General features: G+C 39.1%; 1 protein-coding gene and 1 pseudogene across 4 annotated transcripts; one reads left to right on the forward strand and one right to left on the reverse strand.

Moving 5' to 3' along the window:
* The first annotated feature begins 2756 nt into the window (after positions 1–2756).
* LOC121731553 (armadillo segment polarity protein) lies at positions 2757–19347 on the forward strand. Of its 4 annotated transcripts, XM_042121035.1 has the most exons (16): positions 2757–2875; positions 3147–3214; positions 5598–5722; positions 6057–6162; positions 6391–6601; positions 7655–8237; positions 8476–8622; positions 9134–9259; positions 10252–10422; positions 10708–10878; positions 11413–11604; positions 12221–12335; positions 13408–13562; positions 14156–14222; positions 14986–15021; positions 16436–16571. In XM_042121035.1, exons 2-15 carry the CDS (start codon positions 3178–3180, stop codon positions 14988–14990), a joined length of 2211 nt encoding a protein of 736 aa, XP_041976969.1. In that variant the 5' UTR covers positions 2757–2875; positions 3147–3177; the 3' UTR covers positions 14991–15021; positions 16436–16571. The 4 variants fall into 4 exon arrangements, with proteins under 4 accessions (XP_041976969.1, XP_041976966.1, XP_041976968.1 ...); XM_042121032.1 differs by lacking the exon at positions 14986–15021 and having other exon boundaries at positions 16436–19347; XM_042121034.1 differs by lacking the exon at positions 14986–15021 and having other exon boundaries at positions 9137–9259; positions 16436–19347.
* Positions 19348–20115: 768 nt separating this feature from the next.
* On the reverse strand, positions 20116–21151 carry LOC121731889 (annotated as a pseudogene).
* Between the last annotated feature and the right edge of the window lie 544 nt (positions 21152–21695).

A 21695-nucleotide genomic window follows, 5' to 3' on the forward strand; every position in this document is an offset into this window, starting at 1 on the left:
GTATGTAGGCTTTGCATCCGTTTCGTTTTTTTTCCGTCAGGAATTCCGGATGCATGGGCTAGCATTCAGGAAAAACGGACGGAAAAAATCGTAAGGAAAGTTGTGTGTGACATGCAATTACTTTTGTATGAATCTACTGCGTTCCGAGGCCCGGTTTCGGAAAACGGATCAGGAAAACTGATGTATGTGGCTGGTCTTGCTTAACTGATGTATGTGAAGCTACGATCACAAGTTAACATTCAAACAACATCTAGAACATGTCAATGATAAGGTCATCAAGATATACAAAAAGATATCAAGGTCATGTAGAGCAACATGGGGCCTAAACTCTGAGAAAATAAAGACTTTATATACATCCGTAGTGGAACCCACGATCCTGTATGCAGCAAGCGTGTGGGAATCTGTCCTTTGAAAAAAGTACATCAGAAAAAAGATAGACCGAATGAACTGAATGTTCACAATAATGATGTCAAAAGCACACAAAACTACTTCCCTAATGGACACAGGACAGCACAGTAGGGTTGCTGAGGATTCCTCTTCCGCTTCCTCATAATGAGGAAGTTCCGCAATATTTTGGGTTCCTCAACCGTTACCGCATCCTCTTAAATAAAATAAAAAATTCCTCTTCCGCTATCGCTTCCTCAAAATTTAAGAGGAATTTATGAGGAATTTCACTGCGCATGCGCGTCGCATCCAATCATGGCAACGCACACGCAAGAGCCAGAGACTTGTATCATTCACTCATCTTTTTTTTTTGTGCGTGTGTTGTGTATGTTACTGAACTCCTCCTTAATTGCTGGACCGATTTTGATGATTCTTTATTGTGTGTGTTTTGAGAATGGTTTAGATTCATAGTTTGGTCCACTGGAAAATGGTCTTTTAATTATTTTTTGTGTAATGTATGTACCTAGTTATGTACAGACAGGACAAATACTTTTGGGTTGGGTCCGCTAGTATTTATAATTTCCTATCATCCTCTTCCTCATCCGCTTTCTCTTCCGCTTCCTCATACGCATCCTCTTCCTCAAAAAATATCCTCTTCCTCATCCGCATCCTCTAAATTTGCGCGTGAAAATTCCTCTTCCTCCTCCTCTTCCTCATAATCACTTCCTCAACAACCCTACAGCACAGTAATAAGTGGCACTATTCCTCTGCGCTTCAGGATTACAGAAAACGCAGAACTATATAGAGTCAAGAGAGGTAAAGCCATGGCCTACTACCCTGACAGAAAAATAGAGAAAAGAGCCCACCCTTTTGACCTCCCTCATCCAGCAAAACTAGAGAACGAATAACGTTTGATTGGGTCGCAGAAGAGGAAGATCTGAAGAAAATGCCTGAACTCATCCCAACTCTATATACTGACGGCAGCAAACTGGACGGAAAAGTAGGAGCAGCAGTCAGTTGCTGGGATGAGTACAGAGATACTATAACAGCAAAGATAAGACTGGCGGACCACTGTTCGGTTTACCAAGCAGAGATGGCGGCGCTGCTGATGGCGACCCAGATCATCAAAAAGACGAGGAAGAATGAGGTAAACATTGCTTCAGATTCCCGATCAGCCCTGCAGACCGTCGCAGACCCTTGCAGCCTGAATCCAGTAGCCGTAGAGATAAGAAACCGAATAAGGCAAGACTCCACAAAAATCAACTGGTACTGGATAAAGGCGCAAGTTAGCCTGGAGGGAAATAAACATGCCGACCACCTGGCGAGGGAAGCCACGAAAAAGGAAACAGCGCCAGCATAATATGATTCAGTTCCCCTAAGCGCAGTAAAATATAACCTAAGGAAGAACACACTAGAAAAATATCAAGAGCAATATAATACCGAAAGAAAGGGAAAAACAATAACATACTTTTTTGACGACCTGCGCATAGCGTACTTAAGATTCTCTCCGAAGTGAAGAAAGACAACCTGTCAGCTCAACTTTTTACAGGACACGGAGGGTTCGGTGAGTACTAGGACCGAAACTGAGGGAGAACTGCAAGGCGTGCAAATGTGGTAACTTAAAACAACTCAAACAGTTCTGCACTGCCCAATGATGAAAAACTCAAAGCAAATATGTTACCACCGCGCGCGTTGTGAACATTCAAATACTGCCCAATTGTGCCGTCTGTTGTTTAGTCTGCATCGAGCGCAGTTACGAACGTGCCGCGTCTTGTCTTACCTAAATAAATTGAAAATGACGTCGTGCGCGTTTCAAAAATGTACCAATTATGACTCAAAAGAAAACAAAACACATGGAATCTCTTACCACATGTCTTGATAATACCTCGATTATTTACATTTCAATTATTTTCTCGAACATTTTCGTCATAGCTCAGGCGAAGAAAGAGAGAGCGATACGATTCAACGTTTAAAAATAGAACTATGTCTTTTATGTAATTAATGGTTTTTCGTATCTTTTGTTTCACTTATATGTCAAATTTGTTAATGTTTGCAATTTTGAATTTGAAACTAACATATCTGTATAAGTAGAATATCATTGGGTTAAAGCAAAATTTTTAGCTTACTGGCCATCAACTGGAATTGAAATTCAGGAGAAATAACCTTGTACCAATGATATTCTACTTTGAGTTTTTTTGCGTTTGCGTGAAACGTAGCGTATAAGATATTTTAATACCAGCTTCAGAAAAGGGTTGCCAATTAAAAAAAGAAAGTAAGGAACAAAAATATAAAACATCCTTGAGAGTGACAGAGACAAACAGCCGTCAATAACGATTTTTAACGAGCCCGAACGAGTTCCGTCCGAATTCCGAACACAAATGCTGACGCCATTTTGTATTGTCAAGTTATTCGTGGTGAAAGTAATTTCCATTAATAAAAATATCCCAAATAATACTTTATAGTGAGTGCGTCTATCGTTTTTACGTATCAGGTATTTTAAATAGAGTGATTTTTCAGCTTTCGTTTATGTATTCTTTCATAATAAACAAAATTCTAGTGACGGGCGTGGTATTCGGTGCACTTAGAAATGGACGTATTTGTTTGTTTTGTTTCTATTACTTACAAATTGTGAATTAAAATTAAACAGCGAGAAAGTATTTTACCTCAATAAATGCATAAATATTGTAATGTTTATCGAACGGCTTGATAATCGATAACCACGTCTGCGTCGTGATTCGTGAATTGGTTTACTTTTTTTCTAGGCGCAGGGTGCATCGCTGCATCCTCTGAAGCATGAGTTATCAAATACCATCTTCTCAGAGCCGTACAAGTAAGTAGCTAAACGAGCATGTTTATGTTCTGAATCTAGACTAGTGCTTATCTTACATCAAAATACAATTCAGCATTTAGTAGGTTGTGACTTGTGAGTTGTGACTCATGCCATAGAAATTGCAATAAATTATGATGGAGGTCGATTTCCTGATTTATTATTATGACCTCCTTAGATATCTACATAATAATTATATAATATGTTGCTGCTCAGAATCTCATATAACATGTTTTAGTAACAACTAATTCACTACCTACAGTAGTTTTTTTTTTTAAGCTTACTTTATCATAAAATTACCATAGAATAGAACCTTTAGAAGAGGCATTCTATATAATCGCCAGCGCGAAAATGTGTCACCCTTGAAATTAGTGAGCTCACTCATCAGAAAGCAGTGTGCCTCAGGACTCGGTGACAGTCGGACGTGTTTAATTCATTGATTACCACATTGTTTTTCGCTACATTTGTGTGTGCCTTCTGACAGTGCAATAACAACACAAGGAATACAAATAAAGCCAAAGGTGTAACATTTCACACATAATTACTAAGATTTAATTAAGTAATTATTTAAATTATTATCTTCCATTTTAATAAGAAAAATCAAAGCGAACCGTAAAATGAGCGAAAGAGAAAGTAGTATATTATGCTATTACCACAGTATAGCAATATTAGTCCCTACAGTAACGAAACGTCTTTGATGTCGCATGATGCTGCCACCGATGTAGGTACCGAGCAGATATGCCAGGGTTGCCACGAAACGGGAAATAAAATAAAAATAAAATATTGTGCTTGTAATGAAAATGTTATCATTTAATCTGTTTAATCAGTGTGTTATATTTACATATTATGTCGTACTGCCAGATATTTACGTGAAACTTTATTTTTAGATGCTTTTAGTTCTCTATTTAAAAATTTAATTAACCCATCAAGCCCCATAAGCTCACCGGTGAGCGAGACACAATAGAATAACAATAGATTTCCAAGGATCCCAGAATCACGATCGAAGGATTAAAATAATGAAGACGCATTCGAAATTTTGAATACCTATATAAAATATCCAATAATTAATCACACGTCAGGTGTAACAGAAGCACTTCAAAACTCTTATTACCTACGTGCGCGGTAAGGGCGGTCCAAAGGTCAAAATGTTACACTTGGTGTGTGTACCTAGCTAGGTAGGTACTAATTAATATGTAACAGGGTATTTGACAGATTTTTAATTTATTCTATATTGTTTCTCTCCTTGTTACACTTCTTACAATGTATACAATAAAAAAGAGATGCAAATATTTATGAAAATTTAAATCCTTTTTGTTTTTTGAATCAGATTTACATCCGTACACTGAACATTTATTATAATATCCCATTGTTTATAAGATAAGTTATCGTTTTACAACACAAAATTCGTAGACAACGCGCCAACGTCACCCCTGTGCGCGCAGGTATACAAACTCCGCGAGTTTGTATACGCGGACACGCGCCGCCCGCTTCCCCGCGGGTACCCCTCCGTTGCTCTGCGCAAGTACATTCGTTTCACTACTGTAGGGATATGTCATATTGCTATACTGTGCTATTACTGTGAGACAAAAAAGGACGACAATATTTTCTCGATTTGATTAAAGCGTAAAATGACCGAAAGAGAAAGTAGTATATGCTATTACTGTAAGACAAAAAAGGATGACAATATTTTCTCGATAGGTACACATTTTGTATGCAAAAACTTTGCTACAGTTTTGATGGCGTATGCCATATCTAAGTATTGACATCATTGAAAATTACAGAGAGGTAGAGGAAGGTACAATTTATTGATGCAACAAAAAAGCGGCTTAGATTTAGAAATAACTTAAAAACCTCAGATTACATCCTGGATCACTCACTAGCTACCATCAGAATGGATTTATTCATAATAACCCTCCTGGTAGTCGGGTAAAAAAAGAACAATGCAAAATTTTTACCTGCCGAATGTTATTGTGAAAACAAGTGCAGGTAGAAATAGTAAGTGAAAAGAACCAGTACACACTTTGTGCTAAGACCAACGAGTGCAATACTATGTTCCATTCAAATAAATATGAAGGTGATTTTGTTAAGCTTATAGCAATGTTTTAAAATACATTAATGATAATAATTATAAATGCCCATTTTAAAACATTGTAATAGATTTATGAAATAGCAACAAATGATATTCTAAGTATTTAAAGTATTAAGCTTTATATAAATTATTCATCAATTCTTAAGTCTCCTTTTTAAATCCTTTTTTTCGGGTATTGTAAATTTCAAAGTCTCTTTATTTGGTGTGACTTATGGCATAGGCCTTGTGAAGCCTTGTGAAGTCAGCAGCAATCAGCAGTTTCAGAGATCAATAATTTAATTATTTGTTCATTTCCAGTGTCCCACAGCAACTATGGGGGCTCGGACGTGCCGATGGCACAGAGCAAGGAGCAGCAGACTCTCATGTGGCAACAGAACTCCTACCTCGTGGACTCTGGCATCAACTCAGGAGCCGCCACTCAGGTATGTAGTCTTCTTGTACAAAATTCAATTTGTGTTATGTTGAGAAATAATTTCAAAATTAAATAGCAGTGTAAATAGCTTGCCTTTATACCACAATGTGCAAAAAGTTTTGAATACATTAATTGGAATTAATTTTTATTAACATCAATTTTATCATTTGTATAGATGCTTGAATGTAAACCTAACTATAATAGTCTTTGTATAATGATAAAAAATCATATCATGTGTTAAAAAGTAATTGTTTAACATAATCATTGATTTCTATTACTACATACCTAATTTCATTATTACATAGTAAAGTTTATAATCAATAATGTCTAATATTTGCTTTCAGGTTCCATCTCTTACGGGCAAGGAAGATGATGAGATGGAAGGAGATCAGCTCATGTTCGACTTGGACCAGGGCTTCGCCCAAGGGTTCACCCAGGAACAAGTTGATGGTAATATCTTTGAAGTTTTATGATTGATTATGTGCCTAAATGAATGAATATGAATTTCTGGAATGTTTGTCTTTGTAGCTCAGTTAAAGAAATCAGTAATATTCCAAAGAACCTATTTATTACTTATTTCTGAGTTATTGCTAATCTAACATATGACTGAAATACATTAAAATTTAAAAATTAACTTTTAGACTATCAATTATCTTATGACAATAAATATCCTTCTAGACATGAACCAACAGCTGTCTCAGACACGTTCGCAGCGTGTACGCGCAGCCATGTTCCCCGAGACCCTGGAGGAAGGCATTGAGATCCCGTCCACCCAGCTGGACCCGGCTCAGCCAACCGCTGTCCAGCGCCTCGCTGAACCCTCCCAGATGCTGAAACACGCTGTTGTCAATCTCATCAACTATCAGGATGACGCTGATCTTGCTACCAGGTCATTTTAACAGTTTAGCTTTTTATCAAATTATTCTTTGGTAAAAAATTTTATAGCTTAATGCTTCTGTAAAAGTGTAAAAGACCAGTTGTAAATAGTCAATAGACACTCTACTACATATTTGCAATCATAGTATAGTAAGTTAACTTTGTTGTACACATATACATACAGTAGGGCCTGGATAGTCCGAGCACCCAAAATATATAACCTGTTCGGATGTATGCAGCATATGTATGTAGACATTTTTAATGGCATTTTTTGGATGTTGAAGCCATGATAAAAAGCACAAATACAGTACAAAGATACAAGGCGCGGGGGGGGGGGGGGGGGGGCAAGTTGACTTTGAATGAGAAAAGTAGGTATGAATTGTAGGTAAAGTCGACAGCACATGAAGCTTTTCACTTGTACTACGAGCCTTACATCTATGATCTACAGTGATTGTAACAGTATCTATATACATATTATATAATATTCTGTGACAGTACAGAGTCCAATGTGTAAAGTTACAAGAGCATGAGCACTTTACTATGCAATAAAAAAACTTGTAAATAAGTTATAATAACATTTATTACAATAAAAAGGAGTTTAAATTTGAATAAGTGTACAGCGTACAGCATATTTTTTTTAATGACCAGATTTTAATATTATAGTGGTCGTTGTTTGCATTATATTTAGCAACTTTTTTAGAATCTGTAGGGGGGGGCAGCTGCCCCTCCCTGCTCCACCTTGGCGACGCCCTTGCAAAGATATGTACCTATAACAAAATGGCTAAAAGCGCGCGGGGCGGTCAAAAACAAAACGCTTAGTACTTTTAGACGTCTAACTCGGCACTAGAATACGGCGGCGCGGCTGCGGGAGTGACGAGTGCGGGGATGGGAGGTCATTCGGATTATAGATTAGCAGCGGTTCGGACTATCGAGGCCTACTTTACTTTTGTTAACTTTATTGCACACATAGTTTCATCTTCTAAGTAACTTGCTTAGAAAATAACACTAATATACTACTACATTTTACTGATAAGTTATTAAAATATATATATTATAATTTTTACAGGGCTATTCCTGAGTTGATCAAGCTATTGAACGATGAAGACCAAGTGGTGGTCTCCCAAGCTGCCATGATGGTCCACCAGCTATCCAGGAAGGAGGCTTCGAGGCACGCCATCATGAACTCACCACAGATGGTTGCCGCTCTAGTGCGCGCGATCTCCAACAGCAACGATCTTGAAACAACCAAGGGTGCCGTGGGAACCTTACACAACTTGTCACACCACAGACAAGGTTTGCTCGCTATCTTCAAGAGTGGAGGCATTCCCGCCCTGGTCAAGCTGCTCAGCTCCCCAGTGGAATCTGTGCTGTTCTATGCTATAACCACCCTTCACAATCTGTTGCTGCACCAGGATGGATCCAAAATGGCCGTCAGGCTCGCTGGTGGTCTGCAGAAGATGGTTGCTCTGCTTCAGAGGAATAATGTGAAGTTTCTCGCGATTGTTACCGACTGCCTCCAGATCTTGGCGTATGGGAACCAGGAGTCCAAGCTGATCATATTGGCGTCCCAGGGACCGATCGAACTTGTACGCATCATGCGCTCTTACGACTACGAAAAGCTTCTTTGGACTACATCCAGAGTTTTGAAGGCAAGTATTTTCTTATATTCTATTCCTTTACTTCGCCAACTTGTCATCATCTATCATTTCTATCAAAGAAATCAAATACTGTAGAGTACTATTTTATGGAGCTTTCTTACAAAAGTAGATATAATATGAAACAATCATTCACAAAGACAAATAAATATTACGGTAACATGGAACAATTTGTGACACAAGAAATTAACAGTGGGTTTATGTTACGTTATATTTATATGACATTTTGCAGGTTCTGTCAGTGTGCTCGAGCAACAAGCCGGCGATCGTTGAGGCGGGCGGCATGCAGGCCCTGGCCATGCACCTCGGTAACCCGAGCGGCCGCCTCGTCCAGAACTGCCTCTGGACGCTCAGGAATCTCTCCGATGCTGCCACAAAGGTATATATTAATATTGAAAAGACGCTATACATATTGTGTAACTAGTATTAATTAAAATTGTTACTCACAAAAGTATCCAGACTGTGTTGAGACAATACTATGATAGAGTTACACAATCTTTTGTCCCTGTATGTATAGTGGTCTTTTACAGCATATCAGATTTGCTAGGTTAACGTTTTTCTGTGTAGATATAATATCACTGATAAATTCATTCTTCTAATTGAGGATCTCTGGATATTTTGTAAACCATTACTTGTTATAATTCACCATTATTGTTAACTATCTATTGATAATTAGATTATCTCATACTATACACAACAAAACACGATTTTGAGCTGTTTTGTGCAGATCTTTTTGTGCTAGTCCAACTCACATTATTTAGTAGTCTATCTATAGATTATTATCTTATGCAGATTAGTATGGACTCTCTCATTTAAACTGCAGCCCACATAGATTTTTTTTCTTAATATGTAGTCATCAAGCTGAATACTCATTGCAATGTATACTATTGCAGGTGGAGGGCCTCGAGGCGCTGCTGCAGAGCCTCGTCCAGGTTCTCGCGTCCACCGACGTCAACATCGTCACCTGCGCTGCCGGCATACTGTCCAACTTGACCTGCAACAATCAGCGGAATAAGGTGAGACAGTCTTTGATGTCGGCACAAAAAGACAGAAAATTTCTGAGACAATAATTTCACCTAACTACACCAGCAAAAGGTGACGTTGTTAAGATCATATTAGAGCAATGATCCCGCTGTGATGGATCATTATGGCAGTGCGGAGGTTCTGGGATAGCGAGAAATCATTATTTTAAATATACTTTTTTTTATGAAATAAGGGGGCAAACAAGCAAACGGGTCACCTGATGGAAAGCAACTTCCGTCGCCCATGGACACTCGCAGCATCAGAAGAGCTGCAGGTGCGTTGCCGGCCTTTTAAGGGGTAACAGGGGAGGGTAGGGAAGGGAATTACAGGGGAGGGTGAGGAAGGAAATAGGGGAGGGTAGGGAAGAAAAAAGGGTAGGGGATTGGGCCTCCGGTAAACTCACTCACTCGGCGAAACACAGCGCAAGCGCTGTTTCACGCCGGTTTTCTGTGAGGACGTGGTATTTCTCCGGTCGAGCCGGCCCATTCGTGCCGAAGCATGGTTCTCCCATGTCAAAATCTCTTGTCACAGATGATAATCATAAAATGTATTGTTTCCATATAGTGAAATAGCTACAAAGATACGTCGACCAGACAGCTAAAAAGAAATGAATGTTTCTTTAAACGAGAGCATATTTTTTATTTTATGTCCTTGTCATGTTTCTTTGCATCTCTGTACAATTTTAAATGTATAATTTTCTTTTAATAATAATAATAATAGTAAGTATATATAAAGATAATGTAATAACTAAAACAATTATAACATTTACATTTCTACAACGACTACCTAACAATTATACAATAGTAGCTGCTATACCTATGAAACTATATTATGACGTAATTAGGACCTAACAACCTTTTTCGCTCTTAAAAATTAAGGCTGGTAACTAAAACACATCACAAAACTAAGTATGTTATACTTACATACTTAGTTTTGTGATGTGCCATCATTTTACTTTATATTATAATTTGGTTCCCATTTCCAGGTGACGGTGTGCCAGGCGGGCGGAGTCGACGCACTCGTCCGCACAGTCGTGTCGGCCGGAGACCGCGAGGAGATCACGGAGCCGGCGGTGTGCGCGCTGCGCCACCTCACCTCGCGTCACGTCGAAAGCGAGATGGCACAGAACGCGGTGCGCCTGCACTTTGGACTGCCGGTGAGTTATAGTTTACTGTACCGAGTTCACTGTATTACATTCACGTGTATCGAAAAAGTAGGAAGTAAGAAAAAAAAAATTGCGACAGTCGACAGACAAATTTTGACTTGCTCTGCCTGACCTATATAGTCTGAAATTATATTCTGAAATCTAGATAATTTAGGTCTCGATTTTGAGGGGAGTAAGGGGTTCAAGCTAGTTAAAATATATTATGTTCTGTTATCTCGTATCTGACAAAGACAGAAACCTGTAAACATTTGTTACTTGACTACTATATGATTGCAGGTGATAGTGAAGCTGCTGTCGCCGCCGTCGCGCTGGCCGCTGGTGAAGGCGGTGGTGGGTCTGGTGCGCAACCTGGCGCTGTGCCCCGCCAACCATGCGCCGCTGCGCGACCACGGCGCCGTGCACCACCTGGTGCGCCTGCTGTTGCGCGCCTTCAATGACACGCAGCGGGTACGTGTGACAGTAGATGTACGGGCAGGTGACAGTGGAGCTGCCGTGGCTGCCGTCGCGCTGGTCGCTGGTGAAGGCGGGGTGGTGGGTCTGGTCCTCAGCGCTCATTGACCTCTGGGGACTTGACAGGGAGGGAGTTATTTACAAGGGGCTCAATGGCCGCTATGGACAGGTTTCGAGAGTAGATACACAGTTTACTTATGACGCTTGGCCAGAATTGTAATTGAAAGTCTAATATTTGACAGCTATTTTACTTCTCAACGTTTGTATTTTCTATCACAAAGTCACGTATTATTTTACAGGTGACCAAAAAAACGCATCCATTCCTCTTAACAATGTTCTCGACGCACAAAACATCTCTGTGGGATTATAAAATATGGAAAACAAAAAATTAACGTTTAACTCCAGAGCCTACACTACTTTGCGTACCAAGCTTCATAAAAAAAAAAAAACATCCCTGCAAAGTTTTAAACTATACCAATCAAAATCTATTCAATACTTGAAAGACTAATAAATATATAATTTGTCCCACAGCAACGCTCGTCGGTCGGCGGCGGGACGGGCGGCGCGTACGCGGACGGCGTGCGCATGGAGGAGATTGTGGAAGGGGCGGTGGGAGCGTTACACATCCTTGCGCGCGAGGGGCTGAACCGCGCGCTCATACGGCAGCAGAACGTTATACCGATATTCGTGCAGCTGCTGTTCAATGAGATTGAGAATATACAGGTAAAATATAACTATTAACCACTTTTGAATTCATAATATTGTATAATAATAGCTCCCACACCGGTTTCGGTGACGGTCGCCGGTTTCATTGAAACCAGGCCAGCTACGCAGGAGTAATTTTATAGTGTCCAAGTGTGTGCGCACTACACAAGAGTACTCCCTATTCCTTTAGTCTCATAACCCAGTGGGACGGAAGACCGACACGACCGGCGAGAGTTCAGGTGCAGGACCGACTTTTTACATGCCCAATGCCCATCCGACGCATGGATCATCTTGTCAGATAATCAGCCTGCATCGTCCTAAACTAACTTGGAAATAACATGTTTCCAACGCGGGAATCGAACCCGCGACCTCCGAGTCAAGAGCCACGTTCTATACCACTAGACCACGGAGGCGTTTTATTGTATAGGAGGTTGTGGAGGGAGCGGTACAATCTCGCGCGTGAAGGGCTGAATCGCGCACTCATACGGCAGCAGAACAACTAAACACCACCAAACAACAGAATATTAAATTTTTCAATAATACACAACATTACCACTCTATTGGTTATATACTCGACTGGTTCAAGTGGTCCCTACATTATTTTAAGTGCAATAATAATTACTGGTTATTTCAGCGCGTGGCGGCTGGCGTGCTTTGTGAGTTGGCTGCGGATAAAGAAGGTGCGGAGATGATAGAAGCCGAAGGTGCCACTGCGCCGCTCACAGAGTTACTGCATTCACGTAACGAAGGTAAGATCACAACCATTTAGAATGGAATTGATTGTCAAAAATTAAAGCAATGATTTATCAAGTGAAGGCAAAAAAGGGAGAACAATAGTTTTTCAATTGTTATGCGGCACAGCTGACGGCATCATTGGAGTTAATAGGTTAAAGCTAATGTTTGTTTTTGAATTCTGACAGCTATTCTTGAATAGAAAATTTTCTATTTCCTCAGAGAATTCTTTTGTCATTTTGTGTACTATTTTTTATATCGCTGAGGTAGGTCGGGCAAATGAAGTATTCTATTGGTTCTTAGAAACACATTCCTCGCAACGTAGCAATAGTTTCGCTCCAGTAGAAAAGCAGCTAAGGATCGGTTTTTGATAGTTTATGACAGGAGGCGTCACGTTATCGTACGTTAAATGCCCTTATGATTTTACGCACCGCGGACGTTTTGTGCGGTTCAGAAGAGTGTCGACGTCGTGATGTCCTCTAACGTGCACGTTATAAAGTTATCGTCGACGGAAATTTAAAAGCGTCTTCATATATTTCCATACATTTTACTTCCCTATGTTAACGTTTTACCGCGGACGTCCACGATATTACCGCCACGTCCAAAATTATAAAAGCGCACTTTGGTTAACGTTTAGACAATAGCCAATCAAATGCGTATCTGAATACGTTCTGTTATTATTATATATTTTTTTATGAAAGAAGGGCGCAAACGAGCAAACGGGTCACCTGATGGAAAGCAACTTCCGTCGCCCATGGACACTCGCAGCATCAGAAGAGCTGCAGGTGCGTTGCCGGCCTTTTAAGAGGGAATAGGGTAATAGGGGAGGGTAGGGATGGGAAGGGAAGGGAATTGGGCCTCCGGTAAACTCACTCACTCGGCGAAACACAGCGCAAGTGCTGTTTCACGCCGGTTTTCTGTGAGAACGTGGTATTTCTCCGGTCGAGCCGGCCCATTCGTGCCGAAGCATGGCTCTCCCACGTATGAAAAATCTCGTCTATGTTAAAAACAATCTCAGTAACCGCCTGGTGTGTTCAAATAGTATTTTCATTCTTGTATAATATGTCTTATATTATGTCATCATTTCAGGCGTGGCGACATACGCGGCGGCGGTACTGTTCCGCATGTCGGAGGACAAGCCGCACGACTACAAGAAGCGGCTGTCGATGGAGCTCACCAACTCGCTGTTCCGCGACGACCACCAGATGTGGCCCAACGATCTCGCCATGCAGCCCGACCTACAGGTACCATATCCATACTAACATTACAGCGAAAGTGCGTCTGTCTGTCTGTTACCTCCTCACGCCCAAAACGTCGAACCGATTTTGCTGGGTACGGAGATACTTTTCATCCCGAAAAAACGTACGGTTCCCACGCGATAGACGTATTTTGGCGCAACGGAGTTGCGGGCGTTATTTAGCATCGTATAAGGCTCTAAAAAACTAACATCTAATTATTATAGTGTCAACTATTTACATTCTAAGCTATGTGTTGCTTGTGGTATGTAATCACCACTCAAACTTACGATAGATCGGCCGTTGGTAAGCGATTACCGTCCAAGGAAATCGCGCAAGATTAGGTTCTGAAGTCTATCACTCCTACTAATAAAAAGATCCACACTTTAGCCTGTACTCTGTGGGCGTAGGCTCATAATACAAGTAACTCATCTGGAAGCCGGAACAAGGCACGTAGGTGACAGCTATGAAGAAGTTTTTTGTGTACTATATTTTGTGTTGATCCATTATTTAAATATTGTTTTATATTGAGTTTAGACAGGTGTGTACTAAAATTTACCATTATATCAATGTATCAATTATAAAACATACCATATCATTAGGACATGCTCGGGCCGGAGCAAGGTTACGAGGGGTTATACGGAACAAGACCATCGTTCCACCAGCAAGGTAAGCCCAGCGGAGATGCAGTAGTTTGGACTAACACATAACCCCAATGCACAAATATGACACTATATTGAATTTGCAACCATCGCACTATCCTAGTCAACCACTAGTCTACAAGTCAGTAAAATATTAACATAGTAGTCAGTAGAACATTAACATAGCACCATAATAAGATAATTAAATTAGATAAAGCATTTATACCTATAAAATTATGTAGTTATTGATTGGGTCATTTCTATAGCCTGGTTACTGAAGACGTAGAAAGTCTGCCATTGGCATATTGCTAACTCTTTCTCGCAAGCACGAAAACTTAGCTATGACAATTTTACAATAAGTATGCTATAGAAACGCAATAACTATATTTTCGTTTGTGGATAAAAGAGGCAAGTACTGCTAGGTCAATGGCTTAATCTCTACCCGTTTAATGACCTGTCTATAGTCACAGTAGATGCACTAATTAAATAATAATATGCACTCACAATGTTCTTTCCAACTTTGAGTACTCGTTTATGACTTGAAAAGACTCTCAGTTGAAACAAAGATTCATTTATAAAACATTTTATCACCCAAAACTTTTTTTTTCATCACTTGATAATCACCATTTCTTTTTTTATTCACCAAAGAATATTATTTTTATAGCGTTTGCAAATAGTGTGATGTTTGTTATATATCTAGTCTAGAGTATAATGAATTTGGGAGCACCGTTAGGTATAAGTTATATTGTCGTATGTACTGTTTATAAATATGTCTCTCTCTTTACATGCAGCTTAATCCGGGACCTATATATCACTAAACTAAACAGGTGAAGGGTTTATTATATTATTTACTAACAATTAAAATGTGGTGTTACAAAATATGTCTAATTAAAATATTGTTGTTAAAATTTTTATGTAACAATACTAGACGAAATTTTCAATAAGAATATAATCTGCAGTCTGATATTTAAAGATAGTATTCGCAAAAATAAACATTTGAAAACCATATTTTGTAGCACTGTATTATTATAAGTATTTTACAATATATGGTGTGATTTATTTTATGTAGTTCATATTATTATTGTTTTATTAACCTAAAATAAAACATTAATTTGTTATTGATTAACACTTAGATACCTAAATGGATACCTGTTTTATTGTGTAACCTGTAAAATTGGTGGCACATACCTATTTTGTGTTTGTTTGTTTTGGGTTTTGCATAACCAATACAACTAACATTATAACTTGGCCAAACACATTTGGCTTTTAAATTAATAAAATAATTCATCCACATTCACCAGCATAATCTTAACAAAAAAGCTTTTAACATTTATAACTATTTTTATCAGAAATTATTATTATTGTTTCATTATTATCTGCTTTTCATAATAACTCGTTAAAATAAGTAAAGACGGGGGTCGGGGACTGAGGTTTAGAAGTTAGAACTAACTCTCAGTCCCTGTATTTCAAATTCTGCGATAGATACGCACACATTATATCAGTATCAGTGTGACAGGCCGCATTTTTTATATTTAAATATTGCGGCCCATCTTGCTGCGGCACCGCATAGGGCCGAAACACAACATAACCGCGTTCCGGCATCGCAGTTATGGTATCGGTGCATTTTTGCTTTTACTAAGAGTTTGGAATGTTTTTGCCGATGCGCCGTAACGCAATGATGAGTTTCGGTTCATAATAAGCTTGTACAATCGAAGAAATGGATTCATATTTCATAGGAAGTTGACGGACCTACGTAATTTTTCGGACTATGTCAACTTGATGTAAGTCGTCATGTGTCTGCTGGGTTTGACATAACTCACTGACCTCCAATATACAAGTACGCTGGACTTATGATACCCACCTGCTCTATGTGCCTATTTGAAGTGGAATCAGCGCCCCCAATGCGAAGGAAGAGAACTAAATCTGACGTAAATTGCAACTTTGTTATTGGTTGTCATCACTAGTATTAGTTCCAAGTACTCTCACTACTGCTATCGGCATCAATATGGCGAATTATAAACGTCATTTTTACGTCAGATTTAGTTCTCTCCCTCCGCATTGGGGGCGCTGATTCCGCTTCAATAAGCACAAAAATAGCTGTCATTTCAAAGGGTATCATAAGTCCAGCGTACTTGTATAATAGAGGTCAGTGATATAACTCGACCAAACTACGTAGGTCCACCATCTGCCTATGAATCAACTTCTCCGATAGTACAAACTATAACAATGTTCAACTTGCAGGCTACGATCAGATACCGATAGACTCGATGCAGGGTCTCGAGATCGGCAGCGGCTTCGGCATGGACATGGACATAGGCGATGGCGACGCCGCCGCCTCCGCCGACCTCGCGTTCCCCGAGCCGCCGCACGACAACAACAATGTCGCCGCTTGGTACGACACTGACCTGTGAACTGTCAATATGCCTACAGTCTTGTAACTGTCAATCTACTTATGCCTACTGAATAACTGTCAATTTGGTCTATAGAAGTCTAAGCCCTCATGCGCACGAGCACCTTTTTGACGCAGTTAAGTTGAAAAGTGAAGATATAATGTGCATTAGTGCATTCTATTAGTAATGTAGATAAAATCGAACATGTCGGGTCTATATTATAAGCCGCGTGAACTGTATCTCGGCAAAAAAAGGTACACTCGCGGTCACATATCGAAGTAAAATTTATCATTTGAGTCTACATGTACTTTCCATCGTGTTATAAAAAGATGTCGTGTGAATGAGGGCTACACCTAAAACTTACATTTGTATTGTAAATGTATTTAATCCCACTCTTGAGACTTATATTCTGTTTACTAACATACTAGTGGGATTCAGTTTTCATTTATTTTACTCCTAAGGAAATGACAGGCCGAATTTTTATACTATTGACTTACCTTGAAATGCTAACAAAAATGATTTTTGTGTTTGTTCAGTTGAATTTGTGTGTTCAATAATGATTTTCTTTGTATTTTTAAATTTAAAAATATCAAAGTAAGTTGATTGTAACTGCAATCTGTTATGTTATATTTTAAGTTTTTTTTTATTATTATTGAAATTGATCATTTTTAAATCAAAATATTATAAAATCAGATATACGGATTCATATTACTTTTCTATTGGTGCTATTTGTAGACAGCCTAATATCGGATTTTTATATAACAATTTATATGAAGCATGTCAGATCTCGACTCGTCTACTTGTTCGAGTAAAGACTGGGACTGAGGCAAGCGTCGACTGCAAGAAGATGGTACAAGGAAATTTATAGGCCGTTGGCAGACCTACGAGATATGGTCGGGTTATGTCAAGACAATGTTGATAGTCATCTGTTGGCTTGGATTGGGTCGACATCTGCCTCATCAATTTATTTACTAATGCAGTCGCCATTTACCCCAGTACCTTTCTTAATATACCTTGCATGGGCTTTATCGGTACGAAGCGTTATATACGCGCGTTATCGGAAAATAGGGTATCTAATTTAAGATATAGGCTTATTATAGAAATGTTCTTAGTATGTTTTACGTGCATTTACGTACGAGGGATGATTCGTTGGCCGCTTACATATTTAATTTAAACGATTCATATAAGACTGTTTGTGTAAGAGTTGTATTTAAAGATGTCTGCCGATTATTCAGTCGGAGGGCCATACCTGTAGCAATGTAATCGAAAACAAATGATTTACTAAAAATCCATATTAATTATGTAAAGTCAATATTAAAAGCTTCTTCGAGTTGAGATGCTCCCAAATGTCCTTGTCAGTCAAGCATTCATTTGGGATACCCTCAACTGTAAGAAGCTTTTGAGAATTTGAGGGATTAAAAAATGTGTTTAAATACATTGCTGAAATGGTGTGACTGAGATATGAATGTGTTTAAGGTTTGTGTTAGTTTAACTCACGCATAGCAATAGATCCCCATAGATCACACGTAGGTAACAAAATAGTAGTACAATTTGATTAACTACACTTATTTTATACCTGGTGTTATGTGTGCAATGTAAAACAGATGTCTAACTTATTTTGTAGGTGCAAGCCAGTCAAAAAATCTAAAGATTTGATTTGTCTTTACGGCATGGCTACATTTTTCTTATCTTCAACAAATCTACTGATATTTGGGCTGGGTTGTATGTCTAAAAGGCAAAAGTATTCGCAAAGTCAACGGCGAAAAAATTAGAAAAGTATTGTTCATTTTAAATGAAAGGTATATTGATTGCTTAAAAACGCACAATACCATCAGTTTTATATTCCACACATATTATACTGTTTAAGGTAATATAACCAATAACCATAGAGAACAAACAAGTTGGTTTAAACATAGCTTCAGAATATATCGTTGTGCCAAAAGACTTATGTACCAACATATCGATGCCATATTTTCTTTTGAAATTATTTAACCCTTTTGGCTGCCACGCGCTTTTTCGACTGCCAAATAAAATAACATTAAATGCGCATTAAAATGTCTGTATGTACTACTAATATGTGCTTATAAAATGCAAAACATAATGAGGTCATGTAAAATGATATTCCTATTGTTTATGTTCCGCCTAAAGGGAGAAGTTGTGTGGCAGTCAAAAAGTCTATGAGATTGAAAAGTCTTCAGTATTAAGCGACATGATATGACATTATTTCTTATTGTATCGTCTGAATTAGATGTTTGTTAGCTACTATACCATGATTACAATATCATACAAAGTTTTATCCGTAACTAAATAATGCTACACAGTGCACAACTTTCCAATACGGCTTAGGGCCAGTTGCGCAGATCTGAGTTAAAGTAAACCCTGGGTTAAAAACTTAATAGTTAACATCAATTCTTCTCTCTCATTATTCGTATTTATCAAGAGAGATAGCATGGTTTTTAACACAGATCTACGCAAGCGAGCCTTTGATGTTTTTTTTAACAACAAACATCTAATTTCGACGATGCAACCAAATGTTTAGTGGCACGCTTTATGTAATAGAACACGTAGTGTAGTGTAATGTAATCGTGTAATACATAAGATCTAGAATTAATTACGTAATTCCTTTTAGGATTCTTATTATAATTTTTCTATTTGATATTTTAAGTACTTTACCAATGTTTTTATACTAACCTGATGAAGACATTGCTGAAGCATGAGATTTTGTGTCCATTTATGTATGGATAAAATAAAGTTAATTAATTACACGTGACTTTTATTTATACAACCAAGATTAAACCATAAACCAACCTAAAAGTTTTATTAAAAATGACCAATGACTATGTACGCTTGTCTTTCAAATGGTAAGTTTGGCTATCTATTTTCAGAAGGCATTGTGTAAACTGTAAAGAAAGGTTCTTACTATAATTCTGAGACTGGATTGCACCAACTAACTTTAACTGTAAATTTAACTTTGGCTTTAACTTTAACTACAATGCAAAATGTCAAATCTTTAGTTAAAGTTAAAAATGGACGCCATCAAGACGCCATAATATTTAACCATAACCATAGAGCTCGACAAGGTTTTAAATGCATGTGGCGAAAAAAGGAACTAACGCTGTCATCATACAAAACCGCCATTTTTGACAGTTCTCCTTTACCAGCAGCGCCCCCGCCCACGTGCATTTATAACCTTGTTGGATCAGCTGTCATCTATCAATTTCTCCGGGCAAAGTTAAGGATAAAGTTAAATTTGCCTTAACTATAACCATAACAGCTTATCTTCAACTTTAACCACGCCTCTGGTGCAACCCAACCTAAGATTATATCGCGGTACCTAAAGTCATTTATTGACATTATTACTATATTGTGTGATTAAAGTTACCTCAAACCAAGACATAATATATACAGGTTTATGCCTCAAACCATAGACATAATATTTATAGGTTTATGCCTCAAACCCGTGACCGACGGTCATTATGAAACACGAAAAACTTTATTTGCAATTGAGGTCGTATTACTACAAACTAACTTCTACAATAAGTACTCGACGTTTTTGGTTTCCTCCTCGGTTTGTCCCCCTAACCCCAGAGGTTCATGCCGTCGCCTGTCTTTTGGGAGCTCGCTATGATCATCCTATCCGGAATCAACATTAGGTCGTAAGCCCAGCCGACCCAAGCGAAGAAATTGATGAAGATGGTAGCCCGTAGCAGCGTTGAGCTTCGTGTCACCTAACTCCGATTCCTTGTAGTCGAACGGGAACACGTGGTGGTAGTTAAGGAAGCATTCTCCTGTCGACAGAATGGATACCGCGACGTTTTCCACCGGTCGAATGCTCTTATCGAAAGGCCGGTATTTATGCCCGATGTTGTTGACCAAAAAGATTAGGTTGATGGTCAGCACGTGGCGCAGCATCGTGCAGATATGTCAGGAGTTGTTCAAGCTCTCGTTCCAGAAGTACATCGGTCCTCGGGACGACCGTCGGTATAACATTGTAGCGCCCAGTCGGTATAACATGTATACGCCCAGAGCCCGATGACCAGAGTAGCATACTCCGTTGGAGAACCAGGAGTTTGTTGCTGTGTATGTCGTCCATGTTTCAACAGCTAGCTTTTCCCTTTTTCGAGCACCTGCGGATGTTTTCTGACGAACAGCTACCCGGTCTGCGAAAAGAAGAACCCGCGCGAAGAACCTAGAGTTGTGGGGACTGGGGATCAGCGTCCGTGTCAGTGTATCTACTTGTGATGGATGCGGTGGTCCCTCACCCAGTAGGTAGCTGTATCAAGAGAATAATCTGGAGCGGCATCTTGGCCTTGTAAGCTCTATGGCACCAGAGGCGGTGCGCGCCAGCTGTTATGCCGATCTTCGCGCCCTCCAGGAGCAGAAATGCCCAAAGAATGGTCGCCCATTTAGCTGACGTGAAGCACAGTTAGTTCTTGTAAAGCGCTGCCAAGTGCATATAAGTAAGTACCTACGTAATACGCGAATTTTATTAGTACATATTACATTATGCTTGACGAGGACGAATTTGTACGAGTCCCATTAGAGTGACGTCTTTTCGGGTATCCATTCGAAACTTGGTTATGCAAGACCCTGGTTTACACCGAGTTTTTTTTATTTACCTGATTGTGACCGAGTTCGGAGTATATTGTTACAAAATAATTATTTTTCTGCGCTGCGGCACAGAATATATTATATTAGTAGTACCAAGCTGCGGCCAGTTCCACCATCACCTTTACCTAGTAACCTTAGGTCCTAAGATATTGATCGTCAACAATGAAAACAACGTCTTACCACAGTATAGCAATATGACATAATATTGCTATACTGTGGTCTTACCTTGTAATAGGATACCTACGTAATTTGATGGCGTGATACTTACAATGTTTACTTATCTTTGTCATCTTAGAACAAGTACAGTTACGTTACAATAGAATAGAAAATTCTTTAGGTATTTGTACAACATAGCACCTCTATCGTGGGTACCGCATCTACAGAATAGATTTTCGATTGTTATGCGGCAGCCGGATGCCGCTTGGGGATTGATGATAGGTTAAAACTAAACTTAAACTTAAAAACACAATATAGGAAAACTATGTACTATCAGAGAAGTT

This window comes from Aricia agestis, chromosome 11 (genome assembly GCF_905147365.1).
Source record: "Aricia agestis chromosome 11, ilAriAges1.1, whole genome shotgun sequence".
Classification (NCBI taxonomy): domain Eukaryota; kingdom Metazoa; phylum Arthropoda; class Insecta; order Lepidoptera; family Lycaenidae; genus Aricia; species Aricia agestis.

What these genes read in the sequence shown, in the direction of transcription:
- LOC121731553 (XM_042121032.1), top strand. Translation starts at nt 3,178, where the DNA reads ATGAGTTATCAAATACCATCTTCTCAGAGCCGTACAA. An exon ending in CACCCAGGAACAAGTTGATG is followed by an intron (nt 6,163 to 6,390) that starts GTAATATCTTTG and finishes ATATCCTTCTAG; the next exon opens with ACATGAACCAACAGCTGTCT. An exon ending in CTACATCCAGAGTTTTGAAG is followed by an intron (nt 8,238 to 8,475) that starts GCAAGTATTTTC and finishes GACATTTTGCAG; the next exon opens with GTTCTGTCAGTGTGCTCGAG.